General features: G+C 33.7%; 1 protein-coding gene and 1 long non-coding RNA gene across 5 annotated transcripts in view; one reads left to right on the plus strand and one right to left on the minus strand.

The window, feature by feature from the left end:
- The window catches only part of LOC136031631 (homeobox protein dve-1-like), a 128,771-nt gene that overhangs the window by 22,804 nt on the left and 78,174 nt on the right, over nt 1-27,793 (minus strand). For all 4 annotated transcript variants that reach the window (XM_065711272.1, XM_065711271.1, XM_065711273.1 and 1 more), the window contains 2 exons: nt 25,739-25,921; nt 6,185-6,308 (listed from right to left, as the gene is read on the minus strand). In XM_065711272.1, the coding sequence (XP_065567344.1) occupies nt 6,185-6,308; nt 25,739-25,921 (307 nt within the window). The remainder of the gene's footprint in view (nt 1-6,184; nt 6,309-25,738; nt 25,922-27,793) is intronic.
- LOC136031632 (uncharacterized) lies at nt 22-6,169 on the plus strand. The gene is made up of 3 exons (XR_010618544.1): nt 22-52; nt 1,689-1,773; nt 5,974-6,169. It is a non-coding gene; the product is annotated as an uncharacterized LOC136031632 (long non-coding RNA).

Below are 27,793 nucleotides of genomic sequence, written 5' to 3' on the forward strand. Positions count from 1 at the left end.
TTTGGGTGCGAATAGAAATAACTAGAATAAAAATCACGATTAGATCAGCAAAGTAAGTAATATGACAAAAAAATGTGAAATGTCGTTAATATAAATTTTCTAAGAAATTACCAAACAAAGCAGTTCTTTTTCTTCCTACTTACTTCCTTCATTACGTTATTTCTTATCATCTATTAGAGTGTTTTTAGGACCGTTATGGTTCATAAATTTAATACTACTTCTCTTCAAATGGAAAACATTTTAGCTATTGTAAAATAAAAGAAATTTATTTGGAACAATAGAATTTATTTCACTTTAATGTAATATTTTAAAATTAAAGTAAAACCATTCAAAGTCAAACTAACCATTAAATACAATAACTGATCATGTTATTTAGTTCTGCTTTGTTTTGCAGAATGAAAGCATTTACCTTTTCCAAAATTGAATACATTAATTCAAAGGTATAGGATTCACTTTAATTTAAGTAATAATTTAGAATTAAAGAAAAGTCATTCTAGCTACTAGCTACCATTCTAACCACTGACAGTCATTCTAATCACCGCATACCATAAAAATATCAATGTATTTTTTTTTTTTTTTTTTTTTTTTTTTTTTTTGTAGAGGGAAAGCACTTATTGTAAAATCGAAGAAACTAATACAGAGAAATAGTGTTTATTTCTTTTACTTATTTTTTTTTTATTTAAAGTAAAAAGTCGTTCTAACCAGCAAAAGTTTGTTTCAACTTATTTTATGTATAACTAAAAAACAAAACAAATATTTTATTTTTAAGACTACTTGAGTAACTCAGTAGTTTCTTAGATCAGTAATTTCTTGCTTGTTTACAGATTTGAAAATAAAAGAGGGGGAAGACTTGATAAGACTTCTTTCCGAAGTAAACATTACATAGTACTTTTCAGAGCAAGGGCAATAGCCCCAAAATTGGCTCTCTCCTCCCACCGATTTTGAAAGTTCAGCAAATGTTGAAAAAATAGAGCAAAAGAAAATGATAATTTTTGACACAAGATTTAAAAAGCTTGGTTGCATTTTGGCATAGTGTCATATTTGATTACTGACATAGGTTTTTAAATTTCGAATATTGGATTTTGGGTTAGATTTGACCATTTCCTGTTGTAAAATATTGAAAATTCTGAACTCTACCCCCTCCCCCTCTCAAGATCGTATTCTTAATTTGAGCCGCTGCGTCTTCGCTTTGCCTAGCAGGATATCATTAGGCATCTAACTCTATGATAGGAAAAAAATACAATCAAATGGATTATTTTTCAGGTTGTTTAATAATAAACTTGAAAAAGTGGAAAGACTTGAGGTGGAAGCAAGAGGTGAAAATGTTGTTTTCAATACACAAATTACAACATAGGGTCTTCCAGTGTTTGAAAACGGGGAGACCAATAAAATTATGGCTCCTTCAAAGGTGTCTAAATGACTAGATGGCTAGGACGATAACATCTTCGAGAAATTCTCCCCCCCCCCAATATTTTTGAAGGCAAGACAATTTAGAAAAATAATCATTTTCTAAAAACAAAAAATGAGGTAAACCTTATAGGGGCACTTTTCACAATTCCTTATTGCCAAACAGTGGAAATTTTTTAGAGTTTCCTCCTCCTCAAGATGTTTTTTTTAGAAAGTATTTGTTTATATATACTGTAGGGTTCTTTTTAAAGAAAAAATAATATATTAAAAATATACTGCAGGTGCTAAACTGGACGGAAGGTACAGCAAGTGTGCATACACGGTACAGGAGGTACTTTCAAACTTGGAAGAGAGGTGATATAGCTGGTATGCATAACCTGGTTTAAAGTTTATTATAGGCCTACATTGTGAATAATTTATTATTCAAAGTGTTATCATAGTTTAATGTGCCTGCTCTAAGTACACTGAAATTACTATTTGTTTTAGATGTACTGCTGGATCCTTATTTACAAAAAAAAATTAAAATAGTTCAGCTGTACAAGGCACACTTATGGGCATATAGGCTGTACGGAAAGTGCTTTCAAAAGCGGGCAAAGGCAGAGTAGGTAGTACACATAGTTTGGTTAATTAAGTGTTTGTTGTTAAATGTTATGAATAATTTTTCATTTAAACTGTTGTCATTTTCAAAAGTGCTATTTATTGTCTTTTCATCAATATATATTTTCATCAATCATCAGTTATAATAGATTGTTGTAATTTTCATTTGTTTGGGGGGCAGGGGCGGAGGGTTAGCGGTGCCAGGTTGTTCACTACCTAGGTGTTTCAATATGAACATCTGCTTCGGGACTATTAAAATTTGACGGCGATACGATTTATGCATGAATTGCGAGGTTTCTGACTTTATCAATATTTGTTTCTGATAGGAAAATTTTCTACTTGAATTTTAGTAGACTTGTAGTCTACTTGAATTTTAGTAGACTAATTAGGCCAAACTAAATTTATTGAAGGTACCAGGGACAGTTGATAGTGAAACTAAAAATAGATTTTTTTTTTTTTATTATTTAAGTAGGAGAAGAAGAAGAAGAAGTTTATTACTATTCAATAAAATACAATACAAAATATAATTCAAAATAGAATTACAATACACTTATTCCCCCTCGGAAGGCTCCATGGACTGGGATACAAGGGGGGCAATTTACACAGCCATATATATCTTAAAAATTTGGGCAAAGTCGGGAATTGATTTTATAATGAAAATGACATCCAAAGGCAATTATACAGTTTTGGGTAGTAGTAGGCAACAAATTTAAAGAAAAGAAACGTAGGTGAAAAATCAGCCAAAAGTTAAAACCAAACACCAAACAGCTTAAAAAGACGTAGGCTTTCCTTTTTAAGTGCAGTTGTGTTTGGATATGAACGCTAAAATTTTTAGTAATAAAAGGCATCATCAAATTAAACCAATAAGTTTTCTTTTTTATTCTTTTTACACGATTCAGAGTAGCAACAATGACAAAAAGTCATACTGCCGTAAAAACTCTATAATTTTGAAAAACCCAACGAAAAATTTCAGAAGATCACTGTTTACAGGTATGACTAGGCCTAAGTTGGTCAAGGGTACAAAAAATGTTTTTATTTTATGTTCTTGGTACTTTAAAAGGGTTATATCTTAAGGTATCGGTAACTGGTGTTCCGGTAACTGGTAATATAATGTAGTTCAACAGCTCTGTACTATATATCGTCCTCCCCCTTTCATTGAAACAAAACATTTTGGATTTTGGAAAGACAAAAAATATGTTACCCGAATATATCGTAACACGACATATTTCAGCTAAAAATTGAAAGTCGCACTTCCATTAGTTTGCTTAATAGAAAGTGAAAAATGTGTTGTTTTTTTCTTTTCCATGTTTGTTCATTTTTGATGAGATTAAGCCACAAGGAAAAACAAGATTAAAAGATAATGTCATAAGTTCAAACTGATAAACCTGGTGTCTAATCCTTAATTTGCTAAACGAATTTATCAAAACTGACTAGTAAAATCAACAAAGTGTCAACTGATGACAACTAATTTGTTGTTGAAAACTATTTTAGTAAATCTATACATACCAACAAAGGAACTGGTTATCTTGACTGAAAATCAATTCGATGAGAAACTGGGAAATTCGTGTACAATTTTGTTGTGCAATCAATCAGGCTATCATTCTTTCTGATATTTCAAGCCAGTTTAGCTCTTTTGAGTAAAGCCAATGAAAAAACAGAAGTTTTTGCAAGTAGTCCCCATGTGGTAAAATTTTCAACTAATGACATTCAATTTGCTATTGAACACTACTTTAGAAAAAAGGATATGTGTCAATAAAGGAACTATTTGTATGACCAGACTATCTTGATCGAATATCAATATTTGTGGGAAATTAAGACACAGCAAAATTAAAAGATTACACATTCCGAATTAGTAGAATACTAAAGTTAGTTTTTTTAATATCATGTTTCATTTAAATTTTACGAACTCCAAGAAAATGTTTAATAATGAAGGAAATAAAGAAATATTTTGAGGAAAAATTACTTTTAACATATCTAAGACAAAGGAAACCTGAAGATTTTTGGGATAGGAACGAGATAGCCAAACCGTAGAGAAACTGCTTTTCCATAGTTCCGTGGCATAAATTTAAGTTCATCAGTTCACTTCTGTGACTCACTTCCAAGAGCTAATCACATTGTTCCCTAAGCGTACATCAGAAATGAGCGAAAATTATATCACCTGAAAGCCACCGGTGATATTTTACACCAATGAAAAGCCACAGGATTGTTTGTATGTAGTTCGTCTGTTTCACTTTGGCAAAACTGTCAATCGATGACAATTTGTCGTTAGAAATTAAAATAGTAAACAAATACATGAACTGGAAACAAAGGAACCATTTTTATTATCGAGTTATCCAGTTAAAAAAAATTTTTGTTTGCAGTTTTTTTGTTTTGTTTTTTTTGTTGAAATCAGAAACTTATCATCCATACCATTCGTGCACGTGAGACTTGTTTTTCTAACGGTCTATTACCGAATTATCTTTATTTAGAAAAAATTAAAGGTTATATTTAGCTTTTCCTTACAATTAAAATATGATATTTCTGATTAAAACTTTATATTTACAAAGTAATTTTTCTACTAAAGTGACTAACTTATCATGCATACCGTTCGTGCACTTGCGGTATTTTTTGCCAATACTCTATTATCAAGTTATCTTTGTTTAAAATAATTTTAAGGTTTATATTTAGCTTTTCCCTATTCTTAAAATAGGACATGATTGATTAAAACAGTGTGTTTGCAAAGTTTGTTTCTTTTAAAGTGACATTAACTTGTCATTCGTATCATCCGTGAACATGAGAATATGTTTCCGTTTTTGACGGTGGTGAGAGCGAAGGTACTAATTCGAAAACTATAAAATTGCTCCAAATCGAGAAAAATGATATACACAGCCAATTCTTAACCATTTAATAATTTATTGGTGAAACACAAAATCAAAACATATAGGTAAATCAAAGAACAGCCGAGAGCAGGCCACGTTCTGATCAGCAAGTGCCAAATATTGAAGAAAAGAAAAAAATTGCAACGTTTACAAAAGAATACTCCATTTAACAAAAAGAAAATATCAAGGAGAGATTAAACCAAATAACACTAAATCAAAATAAAACAAATTGTCTCAATATTGTCTTTGCAAGCAGTTCTTCTTTCCTACCTGCGTTTTAGGGGGTAATAGGGGGTAAGGAACAAGGGCTTTTCCAAAATCTAACGAGTTTCATGATCTGACTCGAAAATGGCAATCTCAGTTGGTAAAAATGGCTAACCAGCCGTTAGATTTCTTTGCCAAAATTTCTTTACTCGAGGAAAAACAATTAGACTAGTCACGCTTCTGAATTAGAAGAGGTAATGTTTTCAGTTTTTTAATAATTTCTATTAAAGAATGATCTGTTTACTGGTTTGGTTTAATTTTCATTCACTTTTATCATTTTCAGCAATCCCCAAGTCACTCCCAAAATATATAAAATAAATGCAAAATAAATTAAATTTAATAATATAATAAGTCCTGTAAAATAAATTCTTGTATACGTGCCTTGGTGATCCTATTACAAAGCGCAAATTTGATTTTTAGTAATAAAGAGCAATTGTTGTCGGTAATAAAAGTAATAAAAGAAACATATTGTTGTCGGTTAGCACTTTCAATAATTAAAAATAATTAATAATATTAAGTATTGCCTCATCGAACGTTCCCTCAATTCCACACAATTCCGCAAGAAAGTAACAAGTAAAGGAATGGGGGAAACTTCAATCTACCCAGAAGTTTATAAAATTTCCAAAAATTTAAAAACAATAGTTTTGATATTTTTTTATGGAAAGGGAGGTCCGTCAGACCAAACTAGGGTGGATTATCTCCTCCTATTCCCCCCCCCCTATTTTCAGGATGTTTGGTGTCTATTTTAGTCTGAAATTTTCATGTTTATATTGTATGACATTTAAATTTAATTGTGGCATTAATATTATTACATTAGTTGGTTAATTTATATTAATTTGAAATATAGGAGACCACAGCATGAGATTGATGCTCATGGAACCATTCTTTGAACACCCGTTCGATGACAGCGACTTCCTGAAGATGGCACCCATGCCAGCGAATGAGCACCATCAAGCTCGTTCATACTCAAATGTTGATTCGTGAATCTTGTAATGACAAAGCTTTGTTTGATAGTATAGTAGTATATGCAATTATAACCCTTAAAAAAATAGTCTCACCTTTTTATACTAATTTTCAATGTTGCGATATTTGTCATTTCCCCCAAAATGCGCCCAACATTATCGGTAGGAAAAGCTATTTGATCCAAGTGCAGCGGCTTCCAGTTCTTGACAACGAGTTTGGCTATAAAGGGAAGAGAAACTAAGAAACTAAATAAAATATCTTAAACCAAAGTTTATTTGGAAATAAAAAAAAATTCTTACCATTTCACATAAAATGTTGCCCACTTCCGGAAATCATGCACGTGACGCGCCACGCGTGGTTTAAGTGTGCTGCAAGTGGTACAAGGAGACACAGCGGGGCAGAACTATGCCTATGCGTAGCACAGAGTGTATCAAGCGTGGCGCAACAATTGACACGCTAGGATATACACTTGGCTGCTGAGGGTGAATAACCCCTCCGCTGTACACCTAACAATAGTAAAACCCAGAATAAAATCATAGCCATAGTTTATTAAGCTATTCTTGATGAGGGGGGCTTAATAGAGGCTTTTTATGTGGACTGGTTTACCTGTTCTTAATGGTCTCATTTTTCTATGGATGTCGACGATTTAGAGTTTTTATTCAATCAAGAATCTATAGATTCTGGATTGGATTATAGGGTTATAGATTTTATTAATAGATTCTATTTTTTTTAATTTATTTTTAAAGTTTTCCTTGAATAGTTTACATATACAAGAGAATCGCAAATTTTCGAAAGTTCTTACTTTAAATTCCAAAAATTGCATGGTTTTCCATTAGAGTTTTTCATTCATTTAATCATTAGTTTTTATTAAATTACATTTTTTTTAAAGCAGTTTAAATCATAAAAAGAATATTTTCATACTCCAGAAATTATGAGGGGGCAGAATATACACGAGAAATACTCGGATAATCATTACCAAAGGTGGTCTCAAAGCCTCTCCCAAAAATCTCGAACAACCGTCCCCATACTTTTGCGTACTGTTAATTCTATAGCCTTGAATGACTGACTATGCGCTGATTAAATACAAAAGAACTTTCAACTATGCAAATTTGTCATATTTCCAAGCTAACAAAAAGGCCCTCATATCTACTTTACCATTAAAATCCCTCACTTTTAATTCTCGAAAGTTTTAGGGCTTACAAGCAAAGTATCGTTATAATTACTTATTTCGATTCAATTAAACTAGTTTAAATCATTAAAAGAAGCTTTTTTTTAAAAGTTACAAGGAGAAACATTATGAAGGAGGATGTCATTTGGAGAACAAGAGTGGGAACGATGTAAGGATAGGACGAAGTGATGAGTGTAAGCAGGCACTGGTGGATCCGGAGTGGGATCCATCAATGCCAAGATTTTTTCTGGCGCCCTCTCGCTAAAAAATAACAAACAAATATTGGCCCAATAAGAGAGGCACACTTACTTCCGGCGTTTACATGCCATTTAACCAAACACTTGGAAAACTATAGGTTCTATCACTATTTTAGCTCTATGACTATATATCCCACCTTGGTTCTTCTGCCCTTGGAATGACGCATGGACGGATAATAGATAGACATATCTATTAAAAAATGAACCAACATCATTTTTATACAATCCTAATAATAGGGAGATTAATGCTAGAATTGCCTCTTATTCAATTGGACTATCTGTCTTGGCTTTTTCTACAGTTAGCCGTGACTTGATGTCCACAACTATTCCATTTTAATTCAAATGCCAAAGGACTCGGTCCTGTTTTTTTTCTTTTTTTTTACCACAAATTTGTCAATTTCGTCAATTATTGACACCTTTGTCACATTGACCCCCCCCCCATTGAAGATTTTGCTAATTGGCACCCTTGTCACATTGGGTGTTCCCCAAGATTTTTCTCTAGATTGGCCCCTGTTGAAGGAATATTGGAAATTAACAGATTGGTGATGTTTGAACGGCTATAGACGAAAACTGGAGTCAATGAATGTCTATTTTATAACTGGGAGTCATTTTTTCTCATTTAACTTTATCATTTTTCTGCATAAAAAGGGTTTGAAAGAAAAAAAATAATCACTCCCATATTAAATTGCATACATTCATCGACTCTTTCATACACTACCCTTTGAGAGATCGATCTTTAGATTTGTAAAAACAAAAAAGTCCTGGCCATAATTTATCTTAATTATCTTATTAAATTAATCCTTTTATTGCCAGGACTTTTGGGTTCTTACAAATCTAAATAGCGATCCCTCAAAGGGTAGTGTATGCAGAAATCAATAAATGTATTATATGCAATATAATATGGGAGTGATTTTTTTCCTTTTTTTCTTTCCAACCCATTTTTCTTTTCTTTTGTTTTTTTTTATATTATCATTTCAACGACTCCTTGCTCTTTGCAGAACTAAATACAGATTTGTTCATGGCTAGGCTTATTATTATAATTCTACTCCATTTTCTGTTCCTCTTTTCGCTTTATTTTCCTATTTCTTTTCTTTGTTTCATCAATATTTTCGAGATGAAGAATTCTAACGCTAATCTTGAAATTAGAGCTCATCTCCTCTTCTCCTTATTGTTCCTGATTTCGCACATTATCGGGTTAGAACTTTCAAATGCGACGTGATAATTAATAATTTTGCAGAGGCTAAAGTAAGAAAACTCAGATTTTCATAAACGGAGAATTTTGTAAATAAATGAAAATTTTGTTTACATTTGCCCTAAAAATTTTCGGGAGACAGGGGGGTGGGGGAGCGCTAATCAAAATTTTTCCCCGAGCACAAGAGGGGTCAGAAGCACCACTAACCACAGCCTTTTTCTATACAATAAGAGAAAACGTATAAAAAATGTATAAAGAGCTACAGAGAAACAAAATATCAAAAAAAAAACTCAAAGTTAAAACAAAAGAGAGTATTACAAAAAAGTATATCCAAAAACTAATAATAAAATGGGAAAAGATTGCAATTTATCCTCACGCCAAAGACATAAATTAAGAAATCCTAGTGACATATTTATCAAACGAAGCCTTAGAAAAGCTATCCGATTACTCGCTTAAGAAAGAAATGCCTAAAAACATGTCACAAATAATAGAAAACTAATCACAGTTAGATATTATTTCTTTAACAAGATTGGAACTTTGTATCGTCACCTGAGAGAAGACATACAAATGGAACAAAACTCTAATAATGTAATTAATATCACAGCTCAGGTTTTCGGTACAACGTAGGAATGTAAAAGTTCCAATTAACACCATAATGTTAATCGATTATCAGTATCACTAATTTTCAATGTGTTATTCGATAGAATGTGGCTACTGATGTTGCTTGTCCTAAATCTTAGCAAGTATTCCTGTAGGTAGGAGAAATAGGTGGAGAGGGGAATTGGATCGAGCCAATTTGTTTATAAAGAGCTTTGATTAAAAAATCTCATCTCCCAGTTTCATACACTGGCGATGCTAGGCTTGGACAGAGGGGGTGCAGCTGCCCCCCTTGTTTTATCTCATATCTTACATTAAATTACTTTTGTCTTACACTTACGCACTCCTGTGACATACCTCCCCCCCCCCAAATTATGAGGCCAAAAACTACTATTGGCCTTATATTAAAACTAACTTAAAGCAATTTCTCTGAAAAACGTAAACAAACGTTTATTTCCCGGTAAACGTATTGAAGGTCCAAAGAAATAAAAATGGCATATTTTTGCCCCTTGAACTCGTAGTAAATATATCCATGCCTAAACCCGCAATTTCCAAAGATTTTTTTTTTTGTTGCTTCAAAATTATGAAAGTTTTTTAGGACATAATCACATTTTAAGCAGTGTTCGAAAAATTGATAAGTTAAATTTGACAACACTTTTCGTCCGTAAAAATTCAAACATAACAATCTGACGATTCCCAAAGGACAATTAGAACTTCAAAGAAAACCTACCTAATCTTCAGCTGCTGGGTGCTAAATGTTTTTTTTGTTTTGTTTTTTTGCTGATTTTTCGCGCATGCTTCTTTCTTTTAAATTGGGCAGCCGCTACTATCGAAAATTGCATAGCTGTATACGAAGCTCTTTCCGATCAAACTTGAATTCCCGACTTCATTTCGTTTTTTAAGAGATACATTTGGTTGTGTAAGTTCCCAGTTAATCAATTAAAAAAATTAGATTTCATTTTGACTGTCCTTGGCACTTTAAAGTGATTGGAAAATATCAGGGCTGTATCCGGTTATTTTTTTTTCGGGGCCTTACAGCAAAATTTTTCATGTGGGGGGAGGGGGGTTACTAAAAATAACTTTTAAAAACGCATCAAATATGTGTTTTTGTTCATTTTGGTTATACTTTTACGAGTTAGACAAGTATTTTTGGGGGGTTCAAACCCCCTAGCCCCCTCCCTCCTGGATACGGACTTTGCAAATGCCTATGAAAATCTTAAAGAAATAATGGTATATAACGAGCGGAAAGTGGAAAGTTGCAAGGAAACTCTGGTACGAAATTAGACAACACCCTTTACATTTATAAGGGAGAAAAAACAACAACAATAAGATGAGATATGTTTTTTACCCTTAACTTAGCAGCATTTAGGAAAAAATTTCAGTAATCATTTTTTTCTTATATTTTTTGAATATTTAAGATATCTCTACTCGAGTCTTCTGAAATCAGGGTGCCGAAAAAAGGTGATACTCAACACATCGATTGGTTTGAAACTTAGTATGGTGAAGAACTCTACAGGCGTAGGAGTTGTCTGTAACAGAGACAAATTTTGGGGGCGACTCAGGGACATTACCACCTCGTACACTCGAAAAAAAAAAATCAAAAAGCCTAAATGAAGGCTGTCCTGAAAGGCTTTGTGCCTGTCACACTTTTAAGACCGAAGAAGAATGGGAAGACACAAAAGTCTGACTTGTCTTTTGTCAGAGCCAGATATTAGGAAGACATTTACTTTCTTAAAGTAGTCCTCTCTCGACTTAACCAACCCTCTATCTAATTTACCTTTATTTTGAATAGCCTTTATTTTTAGCTTAAGCCTTAATGCGTTACAGATGTCAAAGATTAGTTATTCGACAAGAAGGATAAATTATCCCTGCCGTTTCTCGGCAAACAGGATCGATTCGGATTAATCCCTGATAATACCTGAATCCTCAAGAAACCGATAACTTATCCCATTGATTATCCTAAAAGGTTGGATAGACTAAGGATCGATAAAGATAAGTAATCTTTTTTGCCCGGGAACAGATGCTAATATCGGATTAAACATGCCTGGGATAGATATTATAATACTAATGGTTGGAGATAACGTAAATGTAAATTTCTCGAATGAAAAAAATTTGAAGGCAATAAATTATTGTATAAAATAATTATTATAAAGATATAAATAAGATTATAAATATTATAAATTATTATTGTCTAAATTAGAAGGTGATAAAATTATAGTATAAATTATTTGATAACAAAAGCGACCACATTTCTGACACGATCTCCATAGGATTGCCAACTGCTGACGTATCCAGCGAATGTAAATCAAGGCCCAAAAGAGTGATTTTCCCTCAAAAAGAGTGCAATTCCAAAAATTGGCTTGCGCATGGCTCCCTCTCTGCGCGCGCAGTCCCTCTCACTCTTCTGTTCACTCTTATGTCATTTACAAATGATAATAACAAACACGTTCAGACATGTACATTATAAGTGTATTATAAGAAAATACACTTAGTTTTCACTCTCAGCAAAAACTGTCATGTATACAATCGTCTAAGCCCTAAAATAAGAATAGGGTAGAGACAGGAGCTCAGAAATATCTTCCCAGGATATATTTTTGGCCCTGGATTCATTATTAAAAGTTACATTTGCCGAACTCAGCTACTTTCCAAGTTGTCAAGAAGCCTCTAAACTAGAATTTAACCCCATAATCATAATTTACCCTTTTCTGTCATTTTGATAGTATCCCCATACATTCTTCTGCAAGTTGTTGGTAAGATATTTGTTTTGAAAAATGACTATCGCAAGCCCAGAGGGACCAAATTTACACTTTAAAGCGGTGCATGGTTGTATAGTGGTGCATGCATTTGTAGAATTTTATCAGTTTGAAAGCAGACATTGAAAAGGTTGGTCTTTGGTCGTTGCTCCTCCAACCACTTATCTTCATACTCACTTTTCCATTTCCAAGTCGAGTGGTAGAGTCAAACAGCATTTTTGATTTCTTTCCACTTGTTAATTCGACTTTGATCTGCCCAGTCTAATTCTTCTTAAATAGTGGAAAATGCTAGAAAGCCGAATGGGAGGGCTGGGACTGATTACAAAGATCTTACCGACTAGCTGTTGTATCGTTCGCTCTCAAATAAGCTAATTTGAATTTAGTTTTTTCTTTTCAAACAGTTCGTGGTAACGAACTGTAGTAAGGAGCGACCCGGCTCAATAGTAAACGAAACTCTAAAAAACGGAATTTCGATACTAAAAGATATTTCAAAAGAATCGGATTTTTATGCTGATTTTAAATATATAAGTTTCATCAAATTTAGTCTTTGTCATCAAAAGTTACGAGCCTGAGAAAATTTGCCTTATTTTGGAAAATAGGGGGTAACACCCCCTAAAAGTCATAGGATCTTAACGAAAATTACACCATCGCATTCAGCGTATCAGAGAACCTTATAAACAAAATTCCAAGGTCCAATCTACAAAAATGTGGAATTTCGTATTTTTGGCCAGAAGACAAATCACGGGTGCGTGTTTATTTGTTTTTTTTTGTTTTTTTTTTTTTTTTTTTCCAGGAGTCATCGTATCGACCAAGTGGTCCTAGAGTGTTGCAAGAGGGCTCATTCTAACGGAAATGAAAAGTTCTAGTGCCCTTTTTAAGTGACCAAAAAAATTGGAGGGCACCTAGGCCCCCTCCCACGCTCATTTTGTTCCCAAAGTCAACGGATCAAAATTTTGAGATAGCCATTTTGTTCCGCATAATCGAAAACCATAATAACTATGTCTTTGGGGATGACTTACCCCCCACAGTCCCTGGGGGAGGGGCTGCAAGTTACAAACTTTGACCAATGTTTACATACAGTAATGGTTACTGGGAAGTGTACCGATGTTATCAGGGGGATTTTTTTGGTTTGGGTGTGGGGTTCAGGGGAGGGGGCTATATGGGAGGATCTTTCCTTGGAGGAGTATTTCATGGGGGAAGAGAAATTCAATGAAAAGGGCGCAGGACTTTCTAGCATTACTATAAAAAAAAAACAATGAAAATATAAACATGAAAAAGTTTTTTCAATTGAAAGTAAGGAGAAGTATTAAAACTTAAAACGAACAGAGATTATTACGCATATGAAGGGTTCTAAAAATACTTTAGCATAAAGAGCGAGGTATTTAGGAGGAGATAAATACTTCGCTCTTTATGCTAAAAATTTTTTAAATAATTTCAACTATCTATTCTACGGCCTTTCTGATTCAGGGGTCATTCTTAAAGAATTGGGATAAAACGTAACGTAAGTTACGTAAGTTATGTACGTTTGTTACGTAAGTTAATTCTTAAGTTGCGTTTTTTTTTTACTAATAAAAATGTTCGTTAAAAATTAAAAGATCTAGTTGCCTTTTTGAGTAACCGAAAAATTGGAAGGCAACTAGACCTCCTTCCCCACCCCTTATTTCTCAAAATCGTCTGATCAAAACTAAGAGAAAGCCATTTAGCCAAAAAAAGAATTAATATGCAAATTTCATTTTAGTAATTTATGTACGGAGAGCCAAAATCAGACATGCATTAATTCAAAAACTTTCAGAAATTAAATAAAAAAACAAGTTTTTTTAAATGAAAGTAAGGAGCGACATTAAAACTTAAAACGAACAGAAATTACTCCGTATATGAAAGGGGCTTTTCCTCCTCGACACCCCGCTCCTTGCGCTAAAGTTTGATTCTTTCTCGCAACTCTACTTTTTAAAACAATAAAAAACTTTAGCGTAAGGAGCGGGGTGTCGAGGAGGAAAAGCCCCTTTCATATACGGAGTAAGTAAGGAGCGACCCGGCTCAATAGTAAACGAAACTCTAAAAAACGGAATTTCGATACTAAAAGATATATCAAAAGAATCGGATTTTTATGCTGATTTTAAATATATAAGTTTCATCAAATTTAGTCTTTGTCATCAAAAGTTACGAGCCTGAGAAAATTTGCCTTATTTTGGAAAATAGGGGGTAACACCCCCTAAAAGTCATAGGATCTTAACGAAAATTACACCATCGCATTCAGCGTATCAGAGAACCTTATAAACAAAATTCCAAGGTCCAATCTACAAAAATGTGGAATTTCGTATTTTTTGCCAGAAGACAAATCACGGGTGCGTGTTTATTTGTTTTTTGTTTTTTTTTTTTCCCAGGGGTCATCGTATCGACCAAGTGGTCCTAGAGTGTTGCAAGAGGGCTCATTCTAACGGAAATGAAAAGTTCTAGTGCCCTTTTTAAGTGACCAAAAAAATTGGAGGGCACCTAGGCCCCCTCCCACGCTCATTTTGTTCCCAAAGTCAACGGATCAAAATTTTGAGATAGCCATTTTGTTCCGCATAATCGAAAACCATAATAACTATGTCTTTGGGGATGACTTACCCCCCACAGTCCCTGGGGGAGGGGCTGCAAGTTACAAACTTTGACCAATGTTTACATACAGTAATGGTTACTGGGAAGTGTACCGATGTTATCAGGGGGATTTTTTTGGTTTGGGTGTGGGGTTCAGGGGAGGGGGCTATATGGGAGGATCTTTCCTTGGAGGAGTATTTCATGGGGGAAGAGAAATTCAATGAAAAGGGCGCAGGACTTTCTAGCATTACTATAAAAAAAACAATGAAAATATAAACATGAAAAAGTTTTTTCAATTGAAAGTAAGGAGAAGTATTAAAACTTAAAACGAACAGAGATTATTACGCATATGAAGGGTTCTAAAAATACTTTAGCATAAAGAGCGAGGTATTTAGGAGGAGATAAATACTTCGCTCTTTATGCTAAAAATTTTTTAAATAATTTCAACTATTTATTCTACGGCCTTTCTGATTCAGGGGTCATTCTTAAAGAATTGGGATAAAACGTAACGTAAGTTACGTAAGTTATGTATGTTTGTTACGTAAGTTAATTCTTAAGTTACGTTTTTTTTTTACTAATAAAAACGTTCGTTAAAAATTAAAAGATCTAGTTGCCTTTTTGAGTAACCGAAAAATTGGAAGGCAACTAGACCTCCTTCCCCACCCCTTATTTCTCAAAATCGTCTGATCAAAACTAAGAGAAAGCCATTTAGCCAAAAAAAGAATTAATATGCAAATTTCATTTTAGTAATTTATGTACGGAGAGCCAAAATCAGACATGCATTAATTCAAAAACTTTCAGAAATTAAATAAAAAAAACAAGTTTTTTTAAATGAAAGTAAGGAGCGACATTAAAACTTAAAACGAACAGAAATTACTCCGTATATGAAAGGGGCTTTTCCTCCTCGACACCCCGCTCCTTACGCTAAAGTTTTTTATTGTTTTAAAAAGTAGAGTTGCGAGAAAGAATCAAACTTTAGCGCAAGGAGCGGGGTGTCGAGGAGGAAAAGCCCCTTTCATATACGGAGTAATTTCTGTTCGTTTTAAGTTTTAATGTCGCTCCTTACTTTCATTTAAAAAAACTTGTTTTTTTTATTTAATATTTTACTAGAACTTTTCCTACCTTCATTGCGTAAAAGAATGAAAAAAGAGTGATTTTAGCTAAGAATTGGCAAAAAAGAATGAAAAAACACGACAGTGTTCAAGTTGGCAACTCTGGAGCTTCGTAAAATGACCAAAATTGTTTTTTTATGGAGGCATAGTTAAATTGTGTCGCTGGTTATTTGGTTTAGAAGGGGGGTCAGTGGTAAAACTTTGTGAGCTGAGTCTGAGTCAACCCAGCTCTAAATGGGACCTGGAGAAATCTGACGGAAAAACTCAGGAAGTGTCCGTTGATTTGCCCCAACGACACACTGCAATCCCGGCCGAAGGCATTGAATCAGGAGATCGGTACTTGCGCAACGTAGACCATTGGTCAGTACGTGACAAAGTTTTTTAAAGTAAGTTTTATAGTTGGATGGCAAGGCTTTGTTATGGACAATAGTAGAAAGTTGCATATCGAAAACTTCAAAGAGCGTTGACCCACCGATACCATAATGCAGAGCACTGATATTTGGTGTATTGAATCGAGTGTTAGGACAATCTAGTCTGAAAAAGTCACTAAATTATGCAACGGTATTTATTTGTCGGTGTATCGGTAATTGTTAAACTAAACAGACATCAAAATAAAAGTGGTTTAGCTCTTCACAAGAGATGGAGGTGAAAATTATGTGACGATAGTGTATATTAGACGCTGTAATACTGAAATGCATATAAATTGTTTCCCCATTCCTTATGCTTGGCTTGCAATGAGTTATGTTGAATATTAAAGAAACGATTAAGAAACGAGCATTTACTAGTAAACTTTTTACTACTACTTTCAGGTGATATCTGGGTTATCATTGATACCATCTAATATTGGTATGCGTGTACTGGTAGGCGTGTAGCCGAATCTTTCAGAGCTAAGGATTCACGTAGGAGGAGACAGAAGAAGATTCTCTTTACTATAAACTATTCATTTATTCTATACAGTCTATATACATGATTTGAAAACAAACACAATAGAAGAAGTTTACAGTTACTAATTTCATCATTCAATTCTTTTATTTTTTTTTTTTTTATTTCATTTAAGAGCCTATCTAAAACTCAAAGTTTTGCTTTCTCCTTAAAATAACAAGACCTAAGAGCTCATATGGCACTTCTGAGAAGCTCAGAAGAGCCAAGAGCTCATATGTTATGAGCTCTAGCAAAATTCTAAGAATCAATAGATTGGTTTAAAAGGAAAATCAGAGGCTTCATGCCGGTCGAGATTTAAAATCAGAGCTCTGAGTCACGAAATCCTTCTAAATAAAAATAAAAGGCAACTAGAAGTTTTAATTTTTAATAAACATTTTTATTAATAAAAAATATACATAACTTAAGAATTAACATACGTAACAAACTTTTATATTCTTATATTTTTATTATACATATGGGACGGTTTGTTCCCTCGTTAATACCTCGCTCTTTACACTAAATCTTAAGTTTCGTCCCAATTATTCAAGAATGACCCCTGAACCAGAAAGGCCGTAGAATAAATAGTTGAAATTAACAATACTTCAGCATAAAGAGCGAGGTATTTATCTCCTCCTAAATACCTCGCTCTTTATGCTAAAGTATTTTTAGAACCCTTTATATGCGTAATAATCTCTGTTCGTTTTAAGTTTTAATGCTACTCCTTACTTTCAATTGAAAAAACTTTTTCATGTTTATTTTTTCATTGTTTTCTTTTATAGTAATGCTAGAATATGGCATATTCCTCCAAGAAAAGATCCTCCCACATAGCCCCTCTCCTCGACCCCACCCCCCAAACCAAAAAAATCCCCCTGAAAACGTATGTACACTTCCCAATAACCACTACTGTATGTAAATACTGGTCAAAGTTTATAACTTGCAGCCCCTCCAAAGGGACTGTGGGGGAGTAAGTCATCCCAAAAGACATATTTATTATAGTTTTTGACTATGAGGAACAAAATGGCTATCTCGAAATTTTGATCCGTTGACTTTGGGAAAAAAATGAGCGTGGGAGGGGGCCTAGGTGCCCTCCAATTTTTTCAGTCACTTAAAAAGGGCACTAGAACTTTTCATTTCCGTTAGAATGAGCCCTTTTGTGACATTCTAGGACCACTTGGTCGATACGATAACCCCTGGGGAAAAGAAAAAAATAACAAATAAACACGCACCCGTGATCTGTCTTCTGGCAAAAAATACGAAATTCCACATTCTATGACTTTTAGGGGGTGTTCCCCCTATTTTCCAAAATAAGGCAAATTTTCTCAGGCTCGTAACTTTTGATGACAAAGACTAAATTTGATGAAACATATATTTACAATCAGCATGAAAATCCGATTTTCTTTATATATCTTTCAGGATCAAAATTCCGTTTTTTAGACTTTAGTTTACTATTGAGCCGGGTCACTCCTTACTACAGTTCGTTACCACGAACTGTTTGACCAGCCTTCGGTAAAATGTGCGACAGTGATGCGCAATAGGAGTCGTTGTGACGTTGTACCGACCCAAAATAATGTGCCCGAATCATTGCAGATCCGAAGTTCACATCTTTCACGATGATGGACTCCAATATGGTTCCTTTACATAAGATTAAATAAAAAAAAACAAGTTTTTTAAATGAAAGTAAGGAGCGACATTAAAACTTAAAACGACCAGAAATTACTCCGTATATGAAAGGGGCTTTTCCTTCTCAACGCCCCACTGTTTACGCTAAAGTTTGACTCTTTCTCTTAACTCTACATTTTAAAACAGTAAAAAACTTTAGCGGAAAGAGCGGGGCGTTGAGAAGGAAAAGCACCTTTCGTATACGGAGTAATTTCTGTTCGTTTTAAGTTTTAATGTCGCTCCTTACTTTCATTTAAAAAACTTGTTTTTTTTATTTAATTTCTGAACGTTTTTGAATCAATGCATGTTTTGATTTTGGCTCTCCGCAGAGGAATAATTAAAACGAAATTTGTATATTTATTTTCTTTTGGCTAAATGGCTTTCTCATAATTTTGATCGAATGATTTTGAGAAAAAAAGAGCGGGGGAGGAAGCCTAGTTGCCCTCCGATTTTCGGTTAATTAAAAAGACAACTAGAACTTTTAATTTTTTACGAATCTTTTTTATAAGTAAAAGATATACGTAACTTATAAATTAGCTTACGGAAAGAACTTTTGTATTCTCATGTTTTTATTACATATAAAAGGGGGTTCGCCCCCTCTTCAGTACCTCGCTCTTTACACTAAAGCTTAAATTTTGTCCCAATTCATTAAGAATGACCCCTGAATCACAAAAGCTGCAGAATAAATAGTTGAAATTACTAAAAATACTTTAGCGTAAAGAGCGAGGTATTAGGAGGAGGTGAGCCCCTCATATGGGTAATAATTTCTGTTCGTTTTAAGTTTTTATGCTGCTGCTTACTTCCAGCGTGAAAAAAAACTTTTTCATATTTATTTTTTCATTTTTTTTAAGTAATGCTAGTAAATCCTGCGCTCCCTTCATGGAAATTTTCTTCCCCCATGGCAAATTCCTCAATGGAAAGTTCCCCAGCATATCCCCCTCTTCTCAACCCCTGCCTCCAACCAAGAAATCCTCCTGAAAACGCTTGTACACTTCGCAATAACCATTACTATATGTTAGCACGGGTCAAAGTTTTGAACTTGTAACCCCTCCCACAGGGACTGTGGGGGAGTAAGTCGTCCCCAAAGACATAGTTATAAGGTTTTTCGACTATGCTGAATAAAATGGCTATCTCAGAATTTTCATCCGTTGACTTTGGGAAAATAATTAGCGTAGGAGGGGGTCTAGATGCCCTCCAATATTTTTGGTCACTTAAAAAGGGCACTAGAACTTCTCATTTCCGTTAGAATGAGCCCTCTCGCAACATTCTAGGACAACTGGGTCGATACGATCACCCCTGGGAAAAAAAAAAAACAAAAAACAAACAAACAAATAAACACGCATCCGTGATCTGCCTTCTGGCAAAAAATATAAAATTCCTCATTTTTGTAGATAGGAGCTTGAAACTTCTACAATAGGGTTTTCTGATACGCTGAATCTAATGGTGTGATTTTCGTTAAGATTCTATGACTTCTAGGGGGTGTTTCCCCCTCTTTTCTAAAATAACGCAAATTTTCTCAAACTCGTTACTTTTGATGGGTAAGACTAAACTTGATGAAACTTATATATTTAAAATCAGCATTAAAATGCGATTCTTTTGATGTAGCTATTGGTGCCAGAATTTCATTTTTTAGAGTTTTGGTTACTATTGAGCCGGGTCGCTCCTTACTACAGTACGTTACCACGAACTGTTTGAAAAAAGAGGCATAATTTTAAATAAAAACTTTGCCATTGGCAGGGCCATATTAGAAATTTCCAAGAAACTTATTTTGGAATTTTATGGCAAAGTGTGTAAGCTCCAATGGCAGGGGGAGGGACAAGTTCAAGTTTATTCTGGGATACAAATTCATTATTGTTAAAAGTTAAAACTGAAAATTTATTAGACAATTTAGAAAATGGTACGCACATTAGCTTTCGAGTGGACTAAACTTTATCAAAAATATTATCAAGAAAATTTGTGAAAATGCCTTAAGAATGACAAAAAGTATCATTAGGATGCCAAGGGCCAGAGATATATTGCCATAGTGGCGTGATTTGTTTGAATTAACATTTTCTAAAGCTTAAAGTTAAGCTGAGAGGTGTTGAAAGGATTTTTATCGACTGAGGGGGAGTGAAATCTAACGCTAAGTTAAAAAAATGAAACATTTCCATTAAAAGCCCTAAAAACCTTAATGTGGCTTAAATTTACCTCTAACAAGATTATGTGAAATTTTAAGAGAAAATATTATGCACTTGTCAACCGTGGGTACATAGTATTGGCTCAAAGAAACAAGGCATTTACATTAAAAGCCCTCAAAAATAAATTAATGTGGTTTAAATTTAACTCTAATAAAAAACCTCCCCTCTGGAATTGATTGTTAGGATCCCCGTCTTTCTTTAATTCACGGTTCTTTTTACTTATAATATGAGTTCGAATTGTTTTTTTTCTGTGTTTTAATTATGTTTGCAATTTTTTTTTATTAATAAAAATTTGTATGTACAATAAAAGTTTGTATCTTTTAGATTTATCAAATAAAAAAAAAAATTTAACGGGAAGTCCAGAAATTATTTCGTATATGAAAGGGGCTGCTTCCTCATCAACATCCCGCTCTTTACGCTAAAGTTTGACTCTTTCTCTTAACTCTACTTTTTAAAACGGTAAAAAACAACCTTAGCGTAAAGGGCGGGGCGTTGATGAGGAAGCAGCCCCTTTCATATACGAAGTAACTTCTGTTCGTTTTAAGTTTTAATGTCGCTCCTTACTTCCCGTTAAGAAAACTTTTTTTTATTAATTTCTGAACGTTTTTGAATCAATGCATGTTTTGATTTTGGCTCTCCGCAGATGAATAATAAAAACGAAATTTGCATATTCATTTTTTTGGCTAATTGACTTTCTCCTAGTTTTGATCGAATGATTTTGAGAAAAAAAAGGACCGGGGGAGGAGGCCTAGTTACCCTCCGATTTTTTGGTTACTTAAAAAGTCAACTACAACTTTTAATTTTTTACGAATGTTTTTATTAGCAAAAAGATATACGTAACTTACAAATTAGCATCTTTACATTAAAGCTTAAATTTTGTCCCAATTTCTTAAGAATGACCCCTGAATCACAAGAGCCGTAGAATAAATAGTTGAAATTACTAAAAATACTATATTGTAAAGAGCGAGGTATTAGGAGAAGGTGAAACCATCATATGCGTAATAATTTCCGTTCGTTTTAAGTTTTAATTTTTCTCCTTACTTTCAGCTGAAAAAACTTTTTCATATTTATTTTTTCATTGTTTTTTTTTTTAATAATACTAGAAAATCCTGCGCTCCCTTCATGAAACTTTTCTTCCCCCATGACAAGTTCCTTCAAGGAAAGTTCCCCAACATATCCCCCTCTTTTCAACCTTCCCCCCTCAACCTAAAAATCCCCCAGAAAACGTCTGTACATTTCCAAATAACCATAACTATATGTAAGCACTGGTCAAAGTTTGTAACTTGTGGCACCCTCCCACGGGGACTGTGGGGGAGTAAGTCGTCCCCAAAGACATAGTTATAAGGTTTTTTGACTACACTGAATAAAATGGCTATCTCAGAATTTGATCCGGTTACTTTGGGAAAATAATTAGCGTGGGAGGGAGCCTAGGTGCCCTCCAATTTTTTGGTCACTTAAAAAGGGTAGTAGAACTATTCATTTTCGTTAGAATGAGCCCTCTTGCAAGAATCTAGGACCACTGAGACAATACGATCACCCCTGGAAAAAAAAAACAAACAAACAAATATACACGCATCCGTGATCTGCCTTCTGGCAAAAAATACAAAATCCCACATTTTTGTAGATAGGAGCTTAAAACTTCTACAATAGGGTTCTCTGACATGCTGAATCTGATGGTGTGATTTTCGTTAATATTCTATGAGTTTTAGGGGTTTTTCACCCTATATTCTAAAATAAGGCAATAAGGCTCGTAGCTCTTGATGGGTAAGATTAAACTTGATGAAACTTACATATTTAAAATCAGCATTAAAATGCAATTCTTTTGATGTAGCTATTGGTACCAAAATTCCATTTTTTAGAGTTTTGGTTACTATTGAGCCGGGTCGCTACAGGTCGCTACAGTAAGGATTAACGAGGGTACAAACCCCCCTCGTATACATAATAGAAATATAAGAATATAAAAGTTTGTTATGTAAGTTAATTCTTAAGTTACGTATATTTTTTACTAATAAAAACATTCGTTAAAAATTTTAAGTTCTAGTTGCCTTTTTAAGTAACCGAAAAATTGGAGGGCAACTAGGCATCCTTCCCCACCCCTTATTTCTCAAAATCGTCTGATCAAAACTAAGAGAAATCCATTTAGCCAAAAAAAGAATTAATATACAAATTCCTTTTAATAATTTATGTGCGGAGAGCCAAAATCAAACATGCATCAATTCAAAAACGTTACTAGTTTTATACATATATATATATATATATATATATATATATATATATATATATATATATATATATATATATATACGATTTATATATACGACTATATATATATATATATATATATATATATATATATATATATATATATATATATAAATATATATACGATTTATATATACGATTATATATATATATATATATATATATATATATATATATATATATATATATATATATATATATATATATATATATATATATATATATATATATATATATATATATATATATATATATATATATATATATATATATATATATATATATATATGATTTTGAGAATTCAGGGGTGGGGAAGGAGGCCTAGTTGCCTTCCAATTTTTCGGTTACTTAAAAAGGCAACTAGAACTTAATTTTTAACGAACGTTTTTATTAGTAAAAAATATACGTAACTTAAGAATGAACTTACGTAACAAACTTTTATATTCTTATATTTTTATTATGTATACGAGGGGGTTTGTACCCTCATTAATACCTCGCTCTTTACACTAAATCGTAAGTTTTGTCCCAATTCTTTAAGAATGACCCCTGAATCAGAAAGGCCGTAGACTAAATAGTTGAAATTACTAAAAATACTTTAGCATAAAGAGCAAGGTATTTATCTCCTCCTAAATACCTCGCTCTTTATATATATATATATATATATATATATATATATATATATATATATATATATATATATATATATATATATATATATATATATATATATATATATATATATATATATATATATATATATATATATATATATATATATATGTATATATATATATAAAGCTGGCAACACTGTTCGGTTAGCATCAACTGATTTTAAGATTTTCTTTATTTACCGTTAATGCTAGAAAAAAAGAGGATTCAACAGATAAAAATTTATCAGTAAACTTGAATTTTACAATTAAATTGCGATTGGACTGGGAACTGCATTGAAGTGCGAAAAGGGTGCGCAGGACCCTTTTTTAGCTTATTTTCTACTTATTTTCTTATTTATAAGCATAATTTAGAACTTATTCTATTTTTTCTTGGGAAAAAAAGGCAGTATTTTCTAACCATTCATAGAAAAAAATGCCAAAATAATAGGCAATATTTAAATCTATTTCAGACTGTCAATATCCGACTATATCAGACTGTCTATGCGACATTTTGAACACCCTGATAGTACTGATTCTTTGGTTTAAACGTAGCAGAGAAATCGCTCATACATTTTACTTCGTAAAAAAAAAAAAACTATTTTTGTATACAATAGTGTTACGATTTGAGTTTTGATTTGAGATCTAAGTTTTTAAAAGAACTTAATAGTGAATAAGCCAAATAAGAAAGCTTATTGAATGATATATATTATTGACAAATCTAAACTATAGTGTTTTTCTACTGAAGATCGGTTTCCGAATTTTCTCTAGTTTTATTTTTGAAAGCTTTTACGGAAGTTCGTCAACTTAGGTCAATGTATAGGAAAAGAATTCATGATTAATATTGTGTCGCTGTATTTTCACCTAGGCTCTTTGGGGGTTCTGAACAAGAGGTACCCGCCAAAGCGAAAAAGTGACAGTATTGTCCCATACTTCAGTCTTACAAAGGTTGTTTTAACTCAACAGGCTTATATCAAAATCACATTTTTGAAGCTAACTAGATTATTCCTTCTTCAGTTTTAAATCTGATGACCGAGACTGATTGCAAGATCTGCGAAGGGCAAAAGGCGATAGAATAGTTAATATTTAAATATTTATGTATTTTCGTGAGCATGAATGGCGAGTAAGTATGTTTGCCAATATGTATCATGAATTGCTCTCAGATCATACTATTAATTGTAAAACTAAAATTAGCAGATTGAAAAATGACCTTCATATTTTAAATTGATTTTTATTTTAGTACTACAAAAAAGTGTTTTAATAGAAGGTCCAAAAAAGGACCTTTCCATTTCAAAGGTTTAAATTTTAAAATTATTCAGTTTATAGCACTTTTCAGAATAGGAATCACAACAAAAATTGCGAAATACTAAAATAGTAAAATTAAAAATTAAAAACTTTTATTTTAAAATGTGCTAAAAACTAAAAAAATATTCTTGTTTCTGGCTACCACGACAAATGTTAAAACTATACAGGGACATCTTATAGGTCATGATCAACCAGTGCTTTCATTTTTAATCCTCGTAAATTTTACTTTCTCCTGGTAACAAAAAACATATGTTTTAAGTTTTTATTAAATTTGGGAATTAAGCTTTGAAAAAAATTGTATTGCATTATCTTTTGCTTGTGTATATAGCCTATACCTGAATTCGTATATCTAGATGAATTGTATCAGAGAATTATCATCCAGGGTTGCTGAAAACGAAAACGAGGAATTTCCCATTCGAAGAACCAAAAGACCGAAAAAGCTTTGTGGTGTGCTGTACGCAAGTTATCTGCTTCCAGTGTTAATGCAGATTCACAAGAGTTATTTTTCCTAGAGAGGAAAAACTAAATTATAAGTCACTAATTTTTCTGGGGGGGGGGGCTCACTGGGCCCTTTTTCTACAGGTAAACACCTTCTCTAGTGTGTCGGAAGACCTACTTAGGACTAATTTGACATCCACTTTCTAGTTAATATTTACCTGTGACTTCACCAATGCTCGCCTCGTACCTGAGGGGCGTCCAGCCTCCTCGAAATCCTAAATTCCCCCAATTTTCTGTGCACTTCTTATTCTAATTATCAAATAATTTTTTATTGTTGCATCCCTCCCTCTTCCGACAAAGATTCTTGCGCACGCACCTGACCACATGACTCTCTGCCTCTAGAGTTGGCGCAGCATCACAGGACTGTTATTTCTTGCGTAAAAAAGCTTTATCTCTAGTTCGCTAATTCTTCTAGGGGGGGGGGGTAATAGGACCGATTTTTACATAGGACCGATATTCTTTAGTATGTCAGGAGACCTAATTATGAATAATCTACCATACAATTTCCAGGGAAAATTTACCTGTCGCTTCACCAATATCGTCCTCATACCCAAGTTTTCCCATGGCTACTGGGATGATATCTGAAAACGAAGTAGTTGCCGGAACCATCACATAACTATCTGCTTCAAGAGTCGGTGCAACATCACATGAACTATTGATTCTTGTTTCGATTTCCACGACGCAATGAACTGGTATTAGTTTACCTGAATAAAAAGCAGAATTGATTATTGGACCTATTAAAGCTCAGAAGCTGGAAATGTGCAAGCAAGGTAGTACCAAGCGGGATCTTCCCCACCCAAAAGATGAGAAGTTATGTCAAACATACATAGTTTCCCGTTTTAACATACCCATGAAGACATAAGAAGTGTTTTTTTTTTAAGACTTGAACCCCCTCTTCTTCTAAATAGAGGTGCTGGGTATCGTCCTGGGCAAAATTTAAATAAGAAATTAATGGGGAAGGGCATAGAAAAATTAAAGACCGAAAACTGGAAATAACACGCAGAACAAGCATTAACATAAAAAGTAACACATTTATGAAGACTGAAGGAAAATCATAAAAATCTTGATATTTAGGATTGAACATGCCCTACTCCAGCACCTTTTGCGTGTGTTTCTAGCCCTGGGTACTAACTTCGAATTGACAGAAGATAATTCCTACACTTTCAAAATCATCTTTGAGCATCTACATCCCAAAAAACGTTGAGTTGCAGAGAAAAAAAAGTAAGCTGCACCGGTCTCGGGCATACGGCCACAAAAATCTAAGCTTTCTTTTGGAGCATTTTCTCTGGGAGCTGTTGTCAAAACAAAAAAGTATTTTTGAAGGTCACTATTCCCCAACTTTTCCATATAAGGGAGGGGAGTACCTCGAACAATCTCATGGGGAGGGAGAAAAGCCCCTTCCCCTGTATACAGATATGGTTTTATAGAAATTTTGAGAAATGCTCTTATTTCAAATCCCGACCAGATCTTTTGACATTGGGGGGAGTTTGAGGGGGAAATCTTGGAAAAACACTTGGAGTGGAGGAATCGGGATGAAGCATGGTGGATAGAGTAAACAAATGTCCTTGATACGTGATTGACAGAATCGTACTGGATTCGCTCTCTTTGGAGGAGTTGGGGGGAGGGGTTCAGTGATTTGGCGAGTTTGGTGCTTCTGGACGTGCTAGGACGATGAAAATTGGTAAGCGTGTCAGGGAGCTGCACAATTTGACTTGATAATGTCGTTTTCCCAGATTCGACCATCTGGGGGGCTAAGGGGAGAGGAAAAAGTAGAAAAAATTAGGTATTTATAACTTGCGAGTGGGTGATCGGATCTTAATGAATTTTGATATTTAGAAGGACATCGTGACTCAGAGCTCTTATTTTAAATCCTGACCGGCATTAAGCCTCTTATTTTCCTTTTTAAATCAATCTATTGATTCATAGAATTTTGTTAGAGCTCATACCATATGATCTCTTGGCTCTTAGCTCTTCTCGCCTCGTCACAAGTGCCATATGAGCTCTTAGCTCTTGTTAGAAGATGCTGGGAAAAGTAGATATCAGCATTTAATTTTCGGCCGTTTATTCAGATCGCTTATCCCAACACTATAACTTAAGACAAGACCGCCCAAACAATTCTAAAAAAGTTTGGCAACACAAACTAAAAAGTTTATAATGGAGGAGGTGTTTTAGAGATATGGATAGTTGTAATTAGTTTCCACTTAACCAATCCCAATAATAAATCTTCATTTTCACTGTCCTTGGTACTTCAGGGTTTGATCCATCCCAGATGTATTCAGGAGCCAGATCAACCATGATGAGGCAGAGGAAGTTCTGAAATGGGCATCAAGACATTTAGTACTCAGTCAAATAATTAAACGTTTAAAATATGGCTGGTCCTGTTCAAAGGCGGGTCCATATTTTTTTTCTTATGTGTGGAGGTTTAACTGACTATGTATGACACCTTATGAGTTAAAGTGAAGAACTGAATGATTGGAAAATTGAAGTGTTTTATAGGGAGGATTTGGATTTTGAGCGGTTGGTAAGAGTGTGTGCGGAAGAATGTTTTATGGGTGTCAGGAGTTTGGCATGATTCC

This window comes from Artemia franciscana, chromosome 10 (genome assembly GCF_032884065.1).
Source record: "Artemia franciscana chromosome 10, ASM3288406v1, whole genome shotgun sequence".
Lineage (NCBI taxonomy): Eukaryota > Metazoa > Arthropoda > Branchiopoda > Anostraca > Artemiidae > Artemia > Artemia franciscana.